The sequence below is a fragment of the Balaenoptera ricei genome, chromosome 3, assembly GCF_028023285.1.
Source record: "Balaenoptera ricei isolate mBalRic1 chromosome 3, mBalRic1.hap2, whole genome shotgun sequence".
NCBI classification, from domain to species: domain Eukaryota; kingdom Metazoa; phylum Chordata; class Mammalia; order Artiodactyla; family Balaenopteridae; genus Balaenoptera; species Balaenoptera ricei.
This window is the reverse complement of record NC_082641.1, coordinates 103,931,323-103,947,716: the sequence shown is the minus strand read 5'-3', so window position 1 is coordinate 103,947,716 and position 16,394 is coordinate 103,931,323. Positions and strand designations below refer to the sequence as shown.

At 44.2% G+C, this 16,394-nt stretch overlaps 1 protein-coding gene across 9 annotated transcripts in view; it reads left to right on the top strand.

The window, feature by feature from the left end:
- The window catches only part of ZNF608 (zinc finger protein 608), a 112,208-nt gene that overhangs the window by 40,035 nt on the left and 55,779 nt on the right, over positions 1-16,394 (top strand). For 8 of the 9 annotated variants that reach the window (XM_059916973.1, XM_059916969.1, XM_059916966.1 and 5 more), the window contains one exon: positions 11,796-12,051. The exons of the other annotated variant lie outside the window; for it this stretch is intronic. In XM_059916973.1, coding sequence (XP_059772956.1) covers positions 11,796-12,051 — 256 coding nt within the window. The remainder of the gene's footprint in view (positions 1-11,795; positions 12,052-16,394) is intronic. 9 annotated transcript variants of the gene reach the window in all.

Here is a 16,394-nt window from a genome sequence, read left to right as displayed (position 1 = left end):
AGGGTGTTCACAGTGGGGGAACTGGGACTTGCAGGCTGGGCGCAGGAATGTAGGGAACGAGGGCACATGTTTTTTAAAGGTACCAGAGTAGGAAGATAGAAGGGAAGGCGAGTGAGTTTATCTCTATTTCGGGTCTGGCACTGATTCTCAAGGGGAGGTGCCTTGGACCCTTCAGGACATCGTTTTGGGAAGGGTAGGATCAGGTGGGGGCAGTCTGAAAAAGCATATTCAGAACACCCACCGGTTTTGTGATACAGCCTCCTGAAGTGAAGGTCTCATCATCATCTTGGCTGCCAGTGACACAGAAAGATGGCGGCAGGAGCTGGCATTTGGGGATGAAGTCTGGGTTCTCGCAGATCAAGTCATCTGATCTGCAGTCATGGTGTTGAGTCATTATTTCTTCACCTGGATTGAAACAGAAGGTTCCAGAGGGGTATAGGGCCCACACTGTGGGGCTGCCAGCGGCTGTTAGGGTGAATTTAAGGACTCGCTATTGAAAAGCTAGCAGTCTTGCTCTTCTGGTAGATGGGGGGGCGGGGCCCAAGCCAGCTCCCCAAGGGTGGGCACTATCTCCCCTTGACTGCTCTGTGGTGTCGGCCACCAGACCTCCCAGACCATGGTGACCTTGGACCCTCTCTTCTTTGGTTTTGGTCACTCAGCTCTCTCCTGGTTTGCTGTGACCTCAACAGACATGCCGTCTCCTCTCTTTCTGCCCCATCAGTGTTGGGGCCTGCAGGGTTCTGGCCCTTCTCTTCGTACTTTTCACGTTTCCCCTGAGCCATCTCGTCCTCTCTGCTGGCTTCACCGCTTTCTCCCTGCCAGTGACTCCTCTCTAGTCTAGATCATTCTCTTGAGCTCCACGCTGTTCTGTCCATCCGCATGATCGACGTCGCCCCACCACCCTCCGCCCATCCTCCCCATCCCAGGGAACAACGCCCTGAGCCCCTGAAACAGAAACCTGGACCTGGTCCTCGAGCCTCCCCACTTCCCCACCTTGCAGATCATGGCCTCTCCCCCGACCCTCACCGCGGCTGCACCCTCTTCCGTGGGTGACTCTAGCAGCTTCCTAACTGTCCTCCTTTCCTCCAGTTTCAACCCCCTCACACAGCTTCCTTTTTACCACAGAAACTATCCATCCTCCCATGCCCCCGCTGTCATAGGCTCACCGCTCTCTGCTAACTTGGCATCACCCCCCAAATTCTTATCCTGACCTGGGCTCTTCACAAGCTGTCTGTTCCTCCATCCTTAATGTTCCATCTTTTTCCTGACCCCCTAAGCCCCTTAACTGACTGTGCCGTCCAGCATGGCTCAGCTCTGCCCACACCTCCCGCCCTTCCCCAGGCTCAGTCCTGCAATTCCTTCAGATCCTTGGTGCTCCCACAGTGCCCTGGGCCTGACTGACCACCGCAGCCCGGACCCTACACTGCTCTGCGGTCACCGTTCGTCTCCCCAGCGTCCTCGGGGCCCTCTAGGGCTCACGGAGCAATGCTTGGTACGTGGTGGCACCTGGCCACCAAGATGAGGGAACGACTTCCCCAATGGTGAGGGGGCTTTAATCAGCAGCCCTTGTAAAGAGGAGGACACAGGGTCAATACACCATCTCCCATCACACACACTAAGTCCCACGCAGTAACACGTTGGCTTGTTGATTTCAGGACCTCTGCACAAGGAGTTGAAATAGTCTTAATCACGTGCCTTCTCCCTTCTGCATTAGCATTTGTTTCCTTTTATTCTAAAGTGGAATGGCTTAGCATCTTTTTAATTAAAAACTAGTTTTTAAAAGAATTATGAAAGTAGTACATATTCATGTTAAAATTCATGCAAGCACAGAAGGCTATAAAATGAAAATCGATCCCTCCCCATTGCCCTGCATTTTTTTATACGGATTAAATTTCTAGAAGGATGCATAAGAAACTGTTAGAAGAGAGGATCTCCCTGGAGAATGACCTGTTGACTTTTAAAGTCTGACTTTTCCCTCTGTTCTCAGGAGGGAAAACAGAATTCTGGGCCTGTGGGCAGCTTTTTTGTCAGGGTTTGGGAGGGTTCTGTGAGAAGAGAACTTTAAAAGTTTAAGTAATGGTACAAAGCTTGGTAAGGGCATGGCAGCCTTCACTGGGATAGCCTGTGGTCTCTTGTTTTGCTCCTGACCTTGCGAGGTAACTTACCTCTTAAGACTTTAGTTTCCTTAGTTTATAAAATCAGATGAGAAAGCCCACTCTTGCCTTTCGGTAGAGCTGAAATAAGAATGAACGTAAAAAAACCGAAAAAAACCCAAAAAAGGTTAAACAAACAAAAAAAAGAATGAATGTGAGTGTCTCCAGGGTGTCCTTGAAGACAGGTATGGAGGTGGCTGGGGGAGCTTCGTGATTTTCTTTCGTTCTGTAATCGTCCATCTCTGTGATGAACTATGGAGAGCTTTACTGAGTTGTTTGATTTGATATGAAATTAAAATTTCAAAGCTTGCATTAAGAGAGTGATGGCTGTTTTGAATCAGTGTTTGGAAGTTATGGAAGGATGAGGGATAAGACATTGATGCTGACTGAGCATCTTAGACCTGAATTTATGTGAGCAGCGTTTAGGTTTTGCAGGGAGGGAATGGTACCAGGATAGTATGTTGGGCAAAGATGTCACAACTGCCTCCTTCCGTGGTTGGCCCGCCCTGCTGTGGAAAGCGGGGCTTTGACCCTTTCCAAAGTGCCATCTTAGTTCCCATAAGGTGTGACTCAGGCACTTCCTTGTTTGAACTTGTTATGACCAGCATGTATTGTGTCTATAATTTAAATGTCTAAAATATTCGTTGAAAATACTCCTTTTAGGTGGTTGCAGGTGAGATTCTCTACTATAAAGAAAAGAAGTGCTGTTAGTTGAGAGGATTAGGAATAAGGTGATTTTTCTTTTTTTCCCCAAACAGCCTTTTCTTTCCTTCTTTTACCTTCCTTTTTCCCTTCTTTAAATCATATCTGTGTCCAGAGATGGTTGAGGATGATAGGCCTCCAACCTTTCCCTAATTTCAAGGGGAAATTGGGGTCACGCAAAGACAGGCAGTGCATTGATGGCCTGTATCTACGAAGATACCCAGTAGTCAGGGATTTTGAAATTGATTTGCTTGCTGATACAGGTGCACCCACGCGAAGCAAAATGCAGAGTTAAAAATTCAGAGTTTTACCTCTGGGCCACCTTTTTTAAATGTTTCACTGTTAGGATTGGGGGCCAGATCTAATTGAAAGAAATGGGATTTGTGTGGAACTCTTCAGGAGTTTAACTTTATACAAAGTAAAGAGACTTGTGAAAAGGATTAATCCAAGAAGACAGACTTTTATTTATTTATTTATTTATTTTTGGCTGTGTTGGGTCTTCGTTTCTGTGCGAGGGCTTTCTCTAGTTGTGGCAAGCGGGGGCCACTCACTGTCGCGGCCTCTCTTGTGGAGCACAGGCTCCAGACACGCAGGCTCAGTAGTTGTGGCTCACGGGCCTAGTTGCTCCGCGGCATGTGGGAACTTCCCAGACCAGGGCTCGAACCCGTGTCCCCTGCATTGGCAGGCAGATTCTCAACCACTGCGCCACCAGGGAAGCCCCCTAGACTTTTTAAAATAGCTTTACCACTGCTTCCTTTCTTTGTGTGTGTGTGTGTGTTTAAGTGTCTTTGGAAATAGGCAGGATGTGAGGAGATCAGAGAACCCTTACGAACAAGATAGGAAAACATTGATCATTTCCTGCTGTTTAAAGCACGCCCAGCTTGCTGAGCAGTGGAAGATGTCACCGGCACTTATAAAACAGGTGAAGAATCTGTCGCTCAGCAATAGGACAGATGTTTCTTTTGCAAAGAACACAAATGAGGCTAAGTATGTGACAACTGCTGTGGAAAGTGCCTGAGGCTGAGTCCCCATGTCCCCTCCACCTCCACTGACAGCACTTTCCTGTGGAACTCAGCACAGCTGATGGAGGGCCTTCTAGGGGAGAATTTGGTTTGGCTTCAAAACAGCCATCAAAGAACTTAAGACACTGAGTCTGGAGTAGTTGAATTACACTCTGTCTTTCCATACTCAGTACCTTCTCTTTTGCTTTGAAAAATTGTCATGGCTAGAGAATGAAGTTAAGGATCGTCACTGTGGTTTAAAATATATTTTACACCTGTGGCTTGCCCGTGTGTGCCTCTGCCTTGTGACCTACACGTATGGAGTATGGAGTCACTTCTGGAGTGACACACTAACAGTCAGCGACCTTCCCTTGACCACCACCCCCAAGCAGCGCCACAGAGACCCTGGGTTGGCATTCTGCGATTTCAGCGTGGCTGGGGTCCTGGTTGGAAAAGAAAGCATCCGTCTTGGCCCCAACTGGCCTTGGGGCCAGAGCCCTGTTTCAGCCCCAGGCTGAGCCCTACCCGTTCAACGGAGAAGCTTTTAAAAGCACTTGAACAGCTAAAAAGTACTTTGGCTTTTTATTTGGGGCGGTCTCTGGTCTTTATACCCGGGGATGAGAAAATGAAAATAATGGTATGATTCCAAGTCATTGTACATAGCTGTTGCTTTTGGAGTCGGATGATTTAAAACAATAACAACAGCAAAACAAAACCTGAAGCAGCCGCATAGCACAGGGAGATCAGCTGGGTGCTTTGTGACCACCTAGAGGGGTGGGATAGGGAGGGTGGGAGGGAGACGCAAGAGGGAGGGGTTATGGGGATATATGTATATGTATAGCTGATGCATTTTATTATACAGCAGAGACTAACACACCATTGGAAAGCAATTATACTCCAATAAAGATGTTTAAAAGCAAAACAAAACAAAGCCTGAGCTTTGGTTTCCGTGAGGTTTTTAGTCGAGGTTTCTGGAGGGATGGCAGTATTTGCTTGGACACAACGAGATGCACCATTCTGAACTAGGTGTTGGGAAAAGTGATCAGATGCGTGCCTCCTAACGTGCAGAAAAGGGTCAGAAATTACCTGGGGAGGTAGGTTTCAAACATCTTGTGTTCTCTTTTACATTGAGAAGAGTTTCTTTTGCCGTTTGACCAACGTGGGTTCAAATTCTGGCTCAGCCACTGACCCTAAGTGACCTTTTAAGTTTAAGTTTCTTATTCCTCATCTGTAAAGTACTTTCAGTCATAGCCTGTGAGGACTGAATGGGAGAATGCACAGTATAATCCCTCCTGTGTTATATGTGTTAAACCGTAGCTACTGATGTCATTAGTGGTTTTACAAGAAAGCCCATGGACTTTGAAATCAGAGAGGTTTGGCCTTGCATTTCAGCTCTTTGGGTAAGTTGCCCATCCTCCAGATCTTCAATTTCTGCTTCTATAAAATGGGGACATAATGAGTGTCAAAGGAGATAGAAAACATATGGGGGCCTGGTGCACAGTCGGCCCTTAGTAAGAGTTTGCCCCTGTTGTGTGGCAGCAAGTTGTAGAGCATGCGTTGCCCTGATCACGGTTCTAGAAGGAAGTCTCCACTACATGTAGGAAAGATAGACTTAGGAATGACAGAAATACAATTGTTGCAGTTGTGTCCGACAGGGATGGAAATTTACCCTTGACGAATCATTTTGGGGAAAAGATCGGTGCTTAAGGAAACCATTTTTTAAGCTTCCCTTGCTCTACTCATGAAGCAGTGATGTCAGGCCGAAAGGGTAGTTAAAATGCAAAGTGATAGACTGCGCCAGTGGTCACCTTTAAAGAGCTGTGATTTCCCCTACACGAAGTGCAGTCTCTGTCTAATGCTTTTTAAATTAAAGAGGTGACTGTGGGCAATCTCATAAAACAGCCAAATACCAGGATATGGAGAAAATGTGAGCATTAAGTAATTGTGCCCTGGCGCGCTCATAGAAGGTATAAAAATATTGACTCTGAGCAAAATAATAAAACACCGCTCCCACTCTGGTTGTTGGCGACCTGAGAATCCCAGGATTGAGGGGTTAAGAGCAAGATGAGCATGGAGATTTGTGGCAACAGATGGAAGAAACCTGGGCAGGCTCCCCAGTGGGGGTTCAGACCCGCCCCGGGGTGTGGGAGGGAATCTTTCCTTGAGGCTTGCCCATCTCCAGGCTGTGAACTTCCTTCCCCTCTGCCTGGCAGCGCTAGCCCTCCCCGCAGCAGAGCCACCTGACTGTCCCTTTGTTGGGTCTGAGCGGAGCGGGAGTGCCTGGAGCACCCCCAGCCCTGCCCTGCCGACCCCTCCTCACTTGCTGTCAGTTTGTGGGTCCTGGAAACCCATCACCGGCTGCCACAGTCCGTGCTCACGTGATGCAAAGCTGCTGCCACTCACGCTCCAGCTTTGCAGCCTTCCTTGCTCATGGGCACTCAGGAAGCTCTTGAAATAAGGTGAACAGAGAAAATATTGCCAGAATCTCTCTGCAGACTTTTTTCCCCCAGCCCTCTGATTGCACACCCTAAGTGCCGCTATCTGTGTAAATAACCTCTTCTTCCCCGCCTCCCCCTCTCCTCTCTGCTCCCCTACTCCCATACTCTTAGGCTCTCTCGAGTGATAAATAGCCAGGCTACTGCTCGGCGTGCACCAACACCTGGGAATAATCATGCAAAAATAACAGTGAGAGACTGCCGCGCGTCTGTTCTTGACATTAACTTTCCTCAGTTTGACAGGCTGCCACCACCAGCTGTTAGACTTATGGGTCTTTCTTTTTTTTTTTTTTTTTTCCACTGGAGATGGCTGCTTTCCTGCTTTCCTCTTTTGGGCTCTAGCAGGTTACATCAGTGTCCCGTCAAGATAACAGAAAAGAGCTTTGACAAAGGAACCATCGCTAAAACCGGCCAGTTCTCTCTTCTGCTCTTTTATTCCATTTATTGGTATTATTTGACTAATAATTCCCCACCAATGTTTAAATGGAATATCTGATGATTACTATTTTAGGGTACTTCCCTCCAGAAAGGTATTTATAACTGCCTCTCTTGAGTTGCCTTTGAACGTAGCAAATCCTAGCATTTGGCTTTAAAGGGCCATACCACCTATTGTTTTCTTTTCAGTTCAGGTCTCAAGTATATTTGTAATAATAATAATCATATTGACAATGGCAATAGCTTTTATTTATTGAGGGCTATTCCTTACTGGGCCCTGGGCTAATGTTGTTTGAATGATCTCAGGTAGTAGTCACCTTAGCAGCCAAGTGTTATTTACATTTTACAGATGAAGCCACTGAGTCCCAGACAGATCAAGCAACTTGCCAAGGGTTCTTAAAGGTTGAGATGGATTCCAACTCCAGAGACCGATCCCTGCCCCGCACTGTCTTCTACGTGCTGTTTTTTGCGCTCAGGCCACCATGGACAGCCCCTTGGATGAGGTTCTACAGCGACACTTGTACTTTTGCTGGATTTGTATGTTGATTACTGCTACAGTCTTGCCCACTCTTGTTTTGCTAGCGGCGCCTGGCACACAGCAGGTGTGTTAGTAATTATTTATTGGGTGGACATGTGATCGAGTTGAGGTGAATAAAAGGAGACTTTGGGGGGAGCAGCGCACAAAAAAAGAGGTACAGCTAGAGACGAGTAGAAGGAGATTTTCTAGAAGTGTAGGACTCATCAGGGCCTGCTATAAAGGGGGGTTGGATTAAGCTGGTGGACGGCTGCCAGATGCCAGTGTATGAAAGGAGCAGTATTTCCTCAGGCTGAGCTTCTCAGGGTTAAGCCCTTTTTCTTATACTTTTAACACACTTTAACCGCACTTAGCCATGCATTTGGAGAGGATTATAGATTTATGTTAGACATAGTAGGATATAAAAAGGAGCTTTGTAAGAGTGGATGCAGGGTTAGAGAACTGTAATATCAGACCAGGGACTTTCTTTTTTCTTTTTCAAAGTCGTTGTTTACTGAGTTAAGCACCATGCAGAGCTTTCACTGGGCATGAATTATCTCACTGCGTCTTGACCGCGACCCTGTGCAGGTTATTGTTATTCTTATTCCCATTTCTTAGGTCCAGACACTGAGCCTTAGAGTAGCCAGGTCATTGGCTCAGGGTCCCACGCAAGCAAGTACCACCAGGGTCAGGATTTGAATCCAGCACAACCCGAGGTTAATCACTACCCAAGTCCAAGTGTATGTTGCTTCCTCCCCAGACTCCCTCATGGGAACTGTTGCTACTCTCTGTCTTAAGGAGCCTCATTGGGTGAAGAAATTACGTTTCAGTGATCAGTGAGTGACCGAGAAATCAGGGTGCAGTGGAGTTGACCTTTTGTATAAGGCAACAGTAACTGTTGAAGATCTTTCAAAATCCTGCGCTACATATGGTGTCATGTGACTGTGTATTTAGCCACCGTGAGATACACAAGAGAACCAAAACCTTTTTGAGGGGAACTTCTCCCACTGGGGGTGTTAGCTGGTAGAAAGAAATGGCCACACTCTGAATTATTTCCCTTTCACCCCTCTTTTGTCTCTAGTGTTAGTGTATGTTGAACCCGTTCTGTGAAGGTCCTGCTTGGAGGATGCTGCTTTTTTTATGCTCATCTGGGCTGCCCCTAGAGATGCTTAATTGCCCTTGCACACAAACAGATATGGGCCACGGTTTTGTCTACAATGAGTAAGTTGGGTTAGATGACCTTCTACCGCCAACATTCTGTGGTTGTCTCGGAAAAGCTGGAAACGCCAACTCACTGCTTGTGCCTGGGTAGGTCACTGCAGGCTAAGGGAAGCTCAGCCCTGTCAGTTGATGCCACGAGGAAGGTGGGCCCAGCGTAGCACGTGAGCCAATTATTATGTTACGAGATAGTGGAAATTCAGACTTTTCCCTAATTTTTTGTGTTGGTCAACAAATGGAAAGGTTTTTAAAAGTAGCATACCTGCCAAATAAAACCTGCCTCTGGGAGGAGCTATCATTCCCCACCCCTTTTCCAGTTGGTGAGCTCTGGGGAAGAGGGACCCCCAGTAGACCACATGGGAGGTCTTCGTTCTCCACTCCAAATCCTGAAATCTCAGGGGAGAAAAGTTCCCTTTTCTACTCTCACTGATAAGGATGATCGGTACCTGTGGGAAAGGGAGTTTTGAGCTACATGGAGGAAGTGAGTACAGTGGAAAAACTAAGAGAAATTCACTTGTGCAAGTCAAAGAGTTGAACCTTTAAAACTGTATTACCTATTGAGTTTTCCTATCAAGTTTAAGAGTTTTAGACTATTATCACATTGGGGGGCTGTTTATGGTTAAGTTCATATTTATAGTCAAACTTCTCTGAATCTTAGTTTTTTCATTTTAAAACAAGCATGCACAGGGCTCCAAGGTCCCTTCTTTAAATGTCATCAACTGAACTGTTTTCATTGCATTTGAATTGTGTTAATGGAAATAAGCACAGTTAACTTGCCGGTAGGCCCAGGATACCATGGCCTCTCCCATCAAGCTTCTAGATTCTTTAGAAGCTTCATCTTTGAAATTACATAAATATCCCAAATAAGTATGTGAGAGTGTGTGTATCTCTATACAAATATATTCCTAAGCAGAGTTATACTGAAATAGGGATTTGGTCTAGAAATTCTGTTGTGAGAGGATTCGTCATCACTATTAGAAGGCCAAAGAATACATTTTCCAGTTGAGGAACATGGGCCTTGGTGAGGTTAAATGACTCTCCCAAGTCACAGGCTTAATTAATGTGGGAGGTGGAACCACAGTCCTGGTGTCAGCACACCCTGTACCTGTAACTCCTGTTGTACATGTTGCCCCAGGGTGTCCTGAAATTCAAAATTAGAGAGTTGGTACTCTCTGAGACTCCTTCCCTCTTTTATTTTATTCCATTTTCTTGTTTATCTAACTGAAGCTATATTTGTTCTCTTGGAATTAACGTACGCTGTCGATCAAGGATACAAAGGATATTTTGAGAATATTGCTCCATTTTGTCTTTTCAGTTTACATGTGTAGCACCAAATTACAGTTTACAACTAACTGTACAAATTAAGAGGTTGTTGGGAATCATGCGCCAAAAAAATGTGCAGTATAGCTGGTTTATAATTTTCCTTGGTCTTTTTTTTTTTTTCTTTTTTAAATTCTAGAAAGTGATTTCAATCTCACGCAATCTTTCAGTTGTAATAAAGACTACAGGATTGCATTGGCTCCCCCTGCCCTCCTTAAATTTTCTTCCTCAGAACCCCTTTCTTCATTTGTCAGCTCAGTTTTAAAATAGGAACTATCAGTGTGAACTTTGATCCATGTTAAGCTGCATTTACACGAAAGCATAAATCACCAGATCTGGGGTTTGGGGCTGTTAAATGCTTTCCTTTCTTGGGCTCTGAGATCAAGAAGGAAGAACAATAAAAAAGCATGGAGCAAAAGGAGTTTTATGGCAGCTTCGAGAGCAGGAAATTAAGTTTCTTTAGCGTGCAGTTGGATGAAGGGCTGTTCTGTTGCATCTTGGATCACTCAGGCATGTGAACGTCGCTGTATCGTTTTAGTGAAATGCAAACTGTAGAAATAGTTCCACAGTCATATGAACAAGAAGCCCACACAGATGACTGCTTCAGCTGTTTATCTAGGAGCACACTTCCTCATATGACTTATCTTGAAATACACTCTTTTTGTGTGTGTGGTTTTTTTTTTGTTTTTTTTTTTTTTGACGAACAAAGACTCTATAATATTATGTCTGTAGCCAAACGTTGATTTCTTACAAACGTTAACTGAGAATATATAAACAGACTAAGATGGCATTTTACCAGAACAACCTTCTCTGTGTCCTTTTTACACATCTAATTTGTTAGCCCAACTGATAAAATACATACGGTATCATCTCTTGTGTGTAGGTGGTATCTCTGTGCAGCCTGAGGACATAGGTGATCTGGAATCCTGGTGCAGACATGCTGTGTGTTTGGCTCTTTCACATTTGATAACCTGTCAGCAGGGCCAAAGCTATTCCGTAGCAGTTACAACAATGGTTAAAATGGGCGGAAGGAATGAATGAGTCTGTTGACCGTCTACCTACTTAGTACAGGCATAGTCTTTGGTTTCATTATGGCCTGACTCCTAAACTTTTTGTGGTCAAGGACTCCTTTGCTTGCTCTCCTCAGGATCGGGGTGCAAAGGAGCTATTGTACCACAAGATCTCGTTTTGGCTGTCATTTCTCTTTTCGGACATAGGGAGGGCTGCTGAGTCTTGGTCCAACTCATCAGGAATCTTTGTTGAACCACTAAAGGATTTGTGCATTGGAGAAACTCAGATTCTGTTGAGCACACGTATTTATTTCTCCATTTATATGAATTCTGCCAAACTTTGCAGTAGAACACTTAGTTAAAAGTTGATGCTTAACACATGCTAATAATATCCAGTTTCTGTGTTTCAGTGTGTGTAATCAAATTTATGTATTTTATATATTTGGCAGAGTAGTTAATCTATTTTAGTAGTGATTTAATTCATTATGGTTTATAAAATACTTTGAAAACAATTTTAGTCCATCTCTTGTACTTGAATGGCCAGTGATGCCTATATGGGTATTTATTAGAGTTTCTCCTTTGGAAAATACTGTAGTGTTGAAAATACGATTTCACGACAAGTGGGAAATAGTCTTCATTTGGCAAAGCATATTTCATTCACGTCTCTGGAGGCTAAAGGTTGTTAATTGGTGAATTTAGAAGGACCTTGAAGGCCTGTCTATAGCACAGGAAGCTAGAGCTCCAATGTTTACCTTGCGTGTCATGAAAAACGAAAATGCTTATTTCTATTCTGCTTTGTATTTTGGCACCATTAAAACACTCAAAGCGTATTATAATTGCAAATGGAATTTGGAATGGTGATGTGTTCTGGAAGTGATGTAAACAGATTGCATTGAAAAGAGCGCCGAGCGTGCAGCACCACTGCAGTAAGCTTGTCTGTCTTTCAGGTTGACCCCCTGTTTACAGTGCCAGCACCACCGCCGCCGATTTCCAGCAGTCTCACGCCTCAGATTCTGCCCTCCTACTTTTCCCCATCTTCATCCAATATTGCAGCACCGGTTGAACAGCTTTTGGTTCGGACTCGTTCCGTGGGTGTCAATACGTGTGAAGTCGGAGTAGTGACAGAGCCAGAGTGTCTTGGGCCCTGTGAACCCGGGACCAGTGTGAATTTGGAAGGGATCGTGTGGCATGAAACAGAAGAAGGTAAATACAATTTATTTTTATCTATTTTTCCCATGCCCTCTTCCTCATGATGTATGTGTGTCCACCTGCAAGGGGAATTTGCTGTGTGGTGTTCAGAGAGGACAGAAAAGTGGTTTCTATGCTCTCTCGATTTTTGTTGAAATAAGAGCTATGTTTCTCTTTTTGTTCATGGCTGCTTTTACATTCACGATCAATCTGGTGTCCCTCAAAGTGGTTTTCCGCTTTAAGCGCTAACTTGGCAGGACTGTGAGAAGCAGGGTGAAGGTTACCCTTTCTGCTAGGAGGTGTCGTGGAAATCAGAATGGGACATAGATCTCAAGTTCATTTCCTTCTTGGTTTGCTAACAGATCTGTCTCCGTGTGGGTGTCGTGGTGTTGTTGAGGCTTATATTTCCCTTCTGAATCGACACAGGGTTCCTGCATTTAGCAAGGGCCATTGCTGTCATGTGACTGTGGCTGGTTGGTACTGAGAGCTAATGAAGCCAAGGTCAAAGGCTTAAGCCCCATTTGAGCCAGTCAGTTCTTTTCTGTGGCTGGAAACATAGCACCTTCCCCGCCCCTTAACCCAGCAAGCCCTCTGGCAAGTGCTATTCATTAGTCACAAGAGAACCCAAGGTGCAAGAGAAATGGATCAGGGTGAATGTCTCATTGCTATTGGAAATACACATCAGGTGTATGTCGTACTGACAGTGGATCCAGACCATGGTTGGCCACATCTCACATCTCATATGATCATCAAATAGAGCGTGTTTCAGATGGCCAGTGTCCTTGGCAGAGGCCAACAGATAATTACAAACTGAATATCAAGGAGAGAGCTGCATTGCTCTCTCACGGGGGAGTGAATAGAGGAGAGCACATAAGAAAGAAGCATGGCCCAGGGTACACCAGGGGACCAAAGGAAAATGAAAAACACAGGGGAAACATTTTTTCCTCTGAGCTGGATTGGTCAAGGATGAGGAGATGCCTGTTGTCAATATCATGGTCTTTCGGGAGAGGAGTTCAGAGCAAGGATAAGGGTAACAAGAAGAATCTGAGACACAAAATCATTGTTTAGGTTCCTCTATATCAAGGGGAAAAATTGAGGGCTGAAACTCAAAGGAGAGGAAGTAAAATATATGCTAAAGAGGCTGAGTTGATGGGAAAGGAGACTATATTGGGGGTAATTGTTGGGAAAGAAATAGTTGGGAGAAAATAGTTAAGAACAGTGACAAACTAGGGAATGAGAATAAAAATGAAGACTGAAAATCAGGTGACAGGTGTGAGCATAACGGTCAGAAGGCAGAAAACAGCCCAAGCTGTTTCAAGATAGGAAAAAAAAAACTTAAGGGGAAAATATTTGAATTCTACATATTACATTGAATATACTCTTGTAGGATGGATTTGATAAGTAGATTAAAAATTTTTGTGGATAGCATCAGTAAGGAAAAAGCAAGATTGAATTATGTAAGAAGCGACCAGAGAAAGGGAATGAAAGCAGTAGATACGGGGAGCTCTCTTATTTGCTCAAATGGAACTGAGCAACAGTTAAAATTTACTCTTGGTTTTAGAAATTTGGGGGGTTTTGGGGCTCCTCCCTCTTTGTACTTTTAACTGGAAAGCCATTTAAAACAGAACTACGCAACCACATTGGGAGGAATTGATGTCAGAGGAGCGGGAATTAAACCTCTCCCGTCTTGCTTGCCTGTTTAGACCCTGTTCAGTGCAAGGGGTCCATGTGGGGAGACGGCTTCTCCCTCATTGCCCGTGGGTTGTGCACAGTGCATCTTCCCTTAGATTTTCCCTAGAGCAGAAGTGGTGGATAAGAGCTTGAGACTGGCATCTTGGAGAGAAAAGTATAGAAAAGGCATCAAGACATTAATAAGGCTAATTAGTAGAGGTGCTGACTTTCAGGAACAAAAAGATTTGGAGAGAGTAAGGGTTAATTCCCATCAACTCGAAAATCAGATTTTCTTGTAACTTGGATAATTGACTCCTTAGGGTGAGGCACTGTCTCCCATTTCCTAGACATGACTTGGTGCCCATCTGTATAAGGCTTGTCATGATTTTATTTATTCCAGCATGTGATAGGACAGCTTCCCGCAGTGTGACCTTCCTGCATGGTAGATGTTGTAAAATTAAATTGAAAATTAAAAATCCAGAAAGTTTGTCGTTCTGGAACAGCTATAAGGCTTGGGTTGTTTTTCACTGTGCTTAGGAGTCTGCTGGGTTTTGCCTTTTAACCTTGATTTGGGCGGGGGGGGGGGGGGAAATCTGTGTTTAAAAAACTGTAGCAGTACGTGAGTTGATCAGGAATTCTGATACTCTGGGCATGTGCTTAAAGAGCTTTCATCATCATTATTATTTAGGAGTGATGTACATAAGCCCTCCCCGTTTTCTTCCTGTTCTCTGAAAATCCGTCTCCTAAGTCTGATGTAATTGCTCTGATCCACTGTGATCCATGCTTCCCTGTGGGTGGCTTCCCTTCATTCACAGGGCAGACCAGTTGCTTTAGAAGCTGTTTAGGCACAGCGGTGGAGCCCTCAGCAGCTCCAGCCTCCTTTGAATTGCCTCACATTTTCTAGGATTTGGAGTGTGTGGATATTTACTGTGGTGACAAGAAGGAGATGGGGCTGTTAATAGAGTTATTCTTGCTGAATAAACTAAACTTCTGACCTCCATAGAATTTAAGAACTCGCCTTAGTAGAGGCCTGGGTCATTATATGTGTGTTTAGTGTGTAACCATTTTCAAGAGCATTCCGTTTGCATTTTTTTTTTTCAGTACAGTGTGTTTAGAGCTCTTGTACCGATTTAAAAATTAAACCCACTTGACCATTAATTTTTCCCTTTCGGGAAAAACAAAGAGAGAAACAGAACAAACACATTTGGAGCCACTTATTTGGCAGAGCTAAAAAAAAGATGGATTTGGGGGGAAGCGAAGGGAAAGTAAGCTGTGGCTGTTTCTAGTATAAGTTTTCCCTAACAAAGAGCGTTTGTAAAACTGTCAGTTGCCTTTGACTAACGTCCTATAGATTGAGTTGAATAAAATCTCTTCCTTGGTATTTTCATTTTGAAGATATTGTGTAACTGGTAGTGTTTTTCACAGACTCAATTTATGTGCATTCATGCATATGTGAAGTTTGTGTGTGTGTGTGTGTGTTAAGATCCTAGAAGTCTTAAAAGCTCCTACCTGCAGTCTTTGGGGGAATATTGAGTGTACTTGTGATTTCGTTGGAAGGTGGTAGGAAGAGCAGAACTGGAATATGAAATCCCCACTAGGTACCTAATTGTTTCTTAGGCTTGGAATTCCTCATTTGAGGAGTGTTCTTTTAATCACAGACTTTCCTGCTTGTATTACTGCCGCAAGTCCATGAAGTCCTGGTTGCCTAAGAACCAAACTATACTTGGGAATAACGTGTTAGGAGAGAAGTTCCCTCTGGAAATAATTAGTGGGTTTCAGAACATGCTTAATAGTAGAGAAAAACTATTACTGCATTTGGATGTATAGTTATTCTACTCTGATCTTTCTTCTTTAAGGTGAATGCATAGGAGCAATGACGTATTGTACAAAATTACTCGCAGATGTTAGAAGGAATTTCCTTAGCATTTCATTCCTGACATTTGGGACACACATGCCAGTGTATAGTTATTTGTTTGAAAATTTGCTCTTTTGGGAAGGGAAAAACAGAAAGAAAACATGGTGTATACGGCAATGTATGTAAATACCTACGTGTTGAACTTGGCTTTTTAGCTTTCGAGAATGTGTTTTCCTTTTGATTCTTACTGAATCCTGTTTCTTACTGTTCTTTTTTTTTTTTTTTTTTGCCCTCCCCAAGAACATACTTGTTTTGGTTGTGTCCATTATTCATTGTTATGATTGTTGTTTACCACAGCTCTGCCATTCTGTCCTTAGGCAAAGCCACTGAAGAAAAGGAAGTGAGAGAAAGAAAATCGGTATTTGCCAGTGATAGTGATGTCCTTTTAAACATCTGTAGGTTAGAGATAAGTGGTTCTCAACTTTGTGCCTGTGAATCACCTGGAGGGCTTTTAAACCATGCTGATGCCCAGGCACCATTCCCAGGTATCTCTATGGTCTGGGCTGGCAACTTGGTCTGGTTTGGTGACCTGCCATTGGTGTTTTTTGGTATGTCCCCAGGGGCTTCTAATGTGCAAACAAGGATGAGAACCATTGTCTCAGGGGAAAGAGGGGATGTCCTGGCCCTTTGCAAGCTGCTCAACTTTTTCCCTTTAAGGAAGTCACATGCATTATTGTCTCATTTTCTCAGGTATGACATGGACAGAGACACCTGCCATGTTTACCTTACAGGGTAGATAATGTCTGTCCAGCTGCTGTGGTGTGACAGGTGA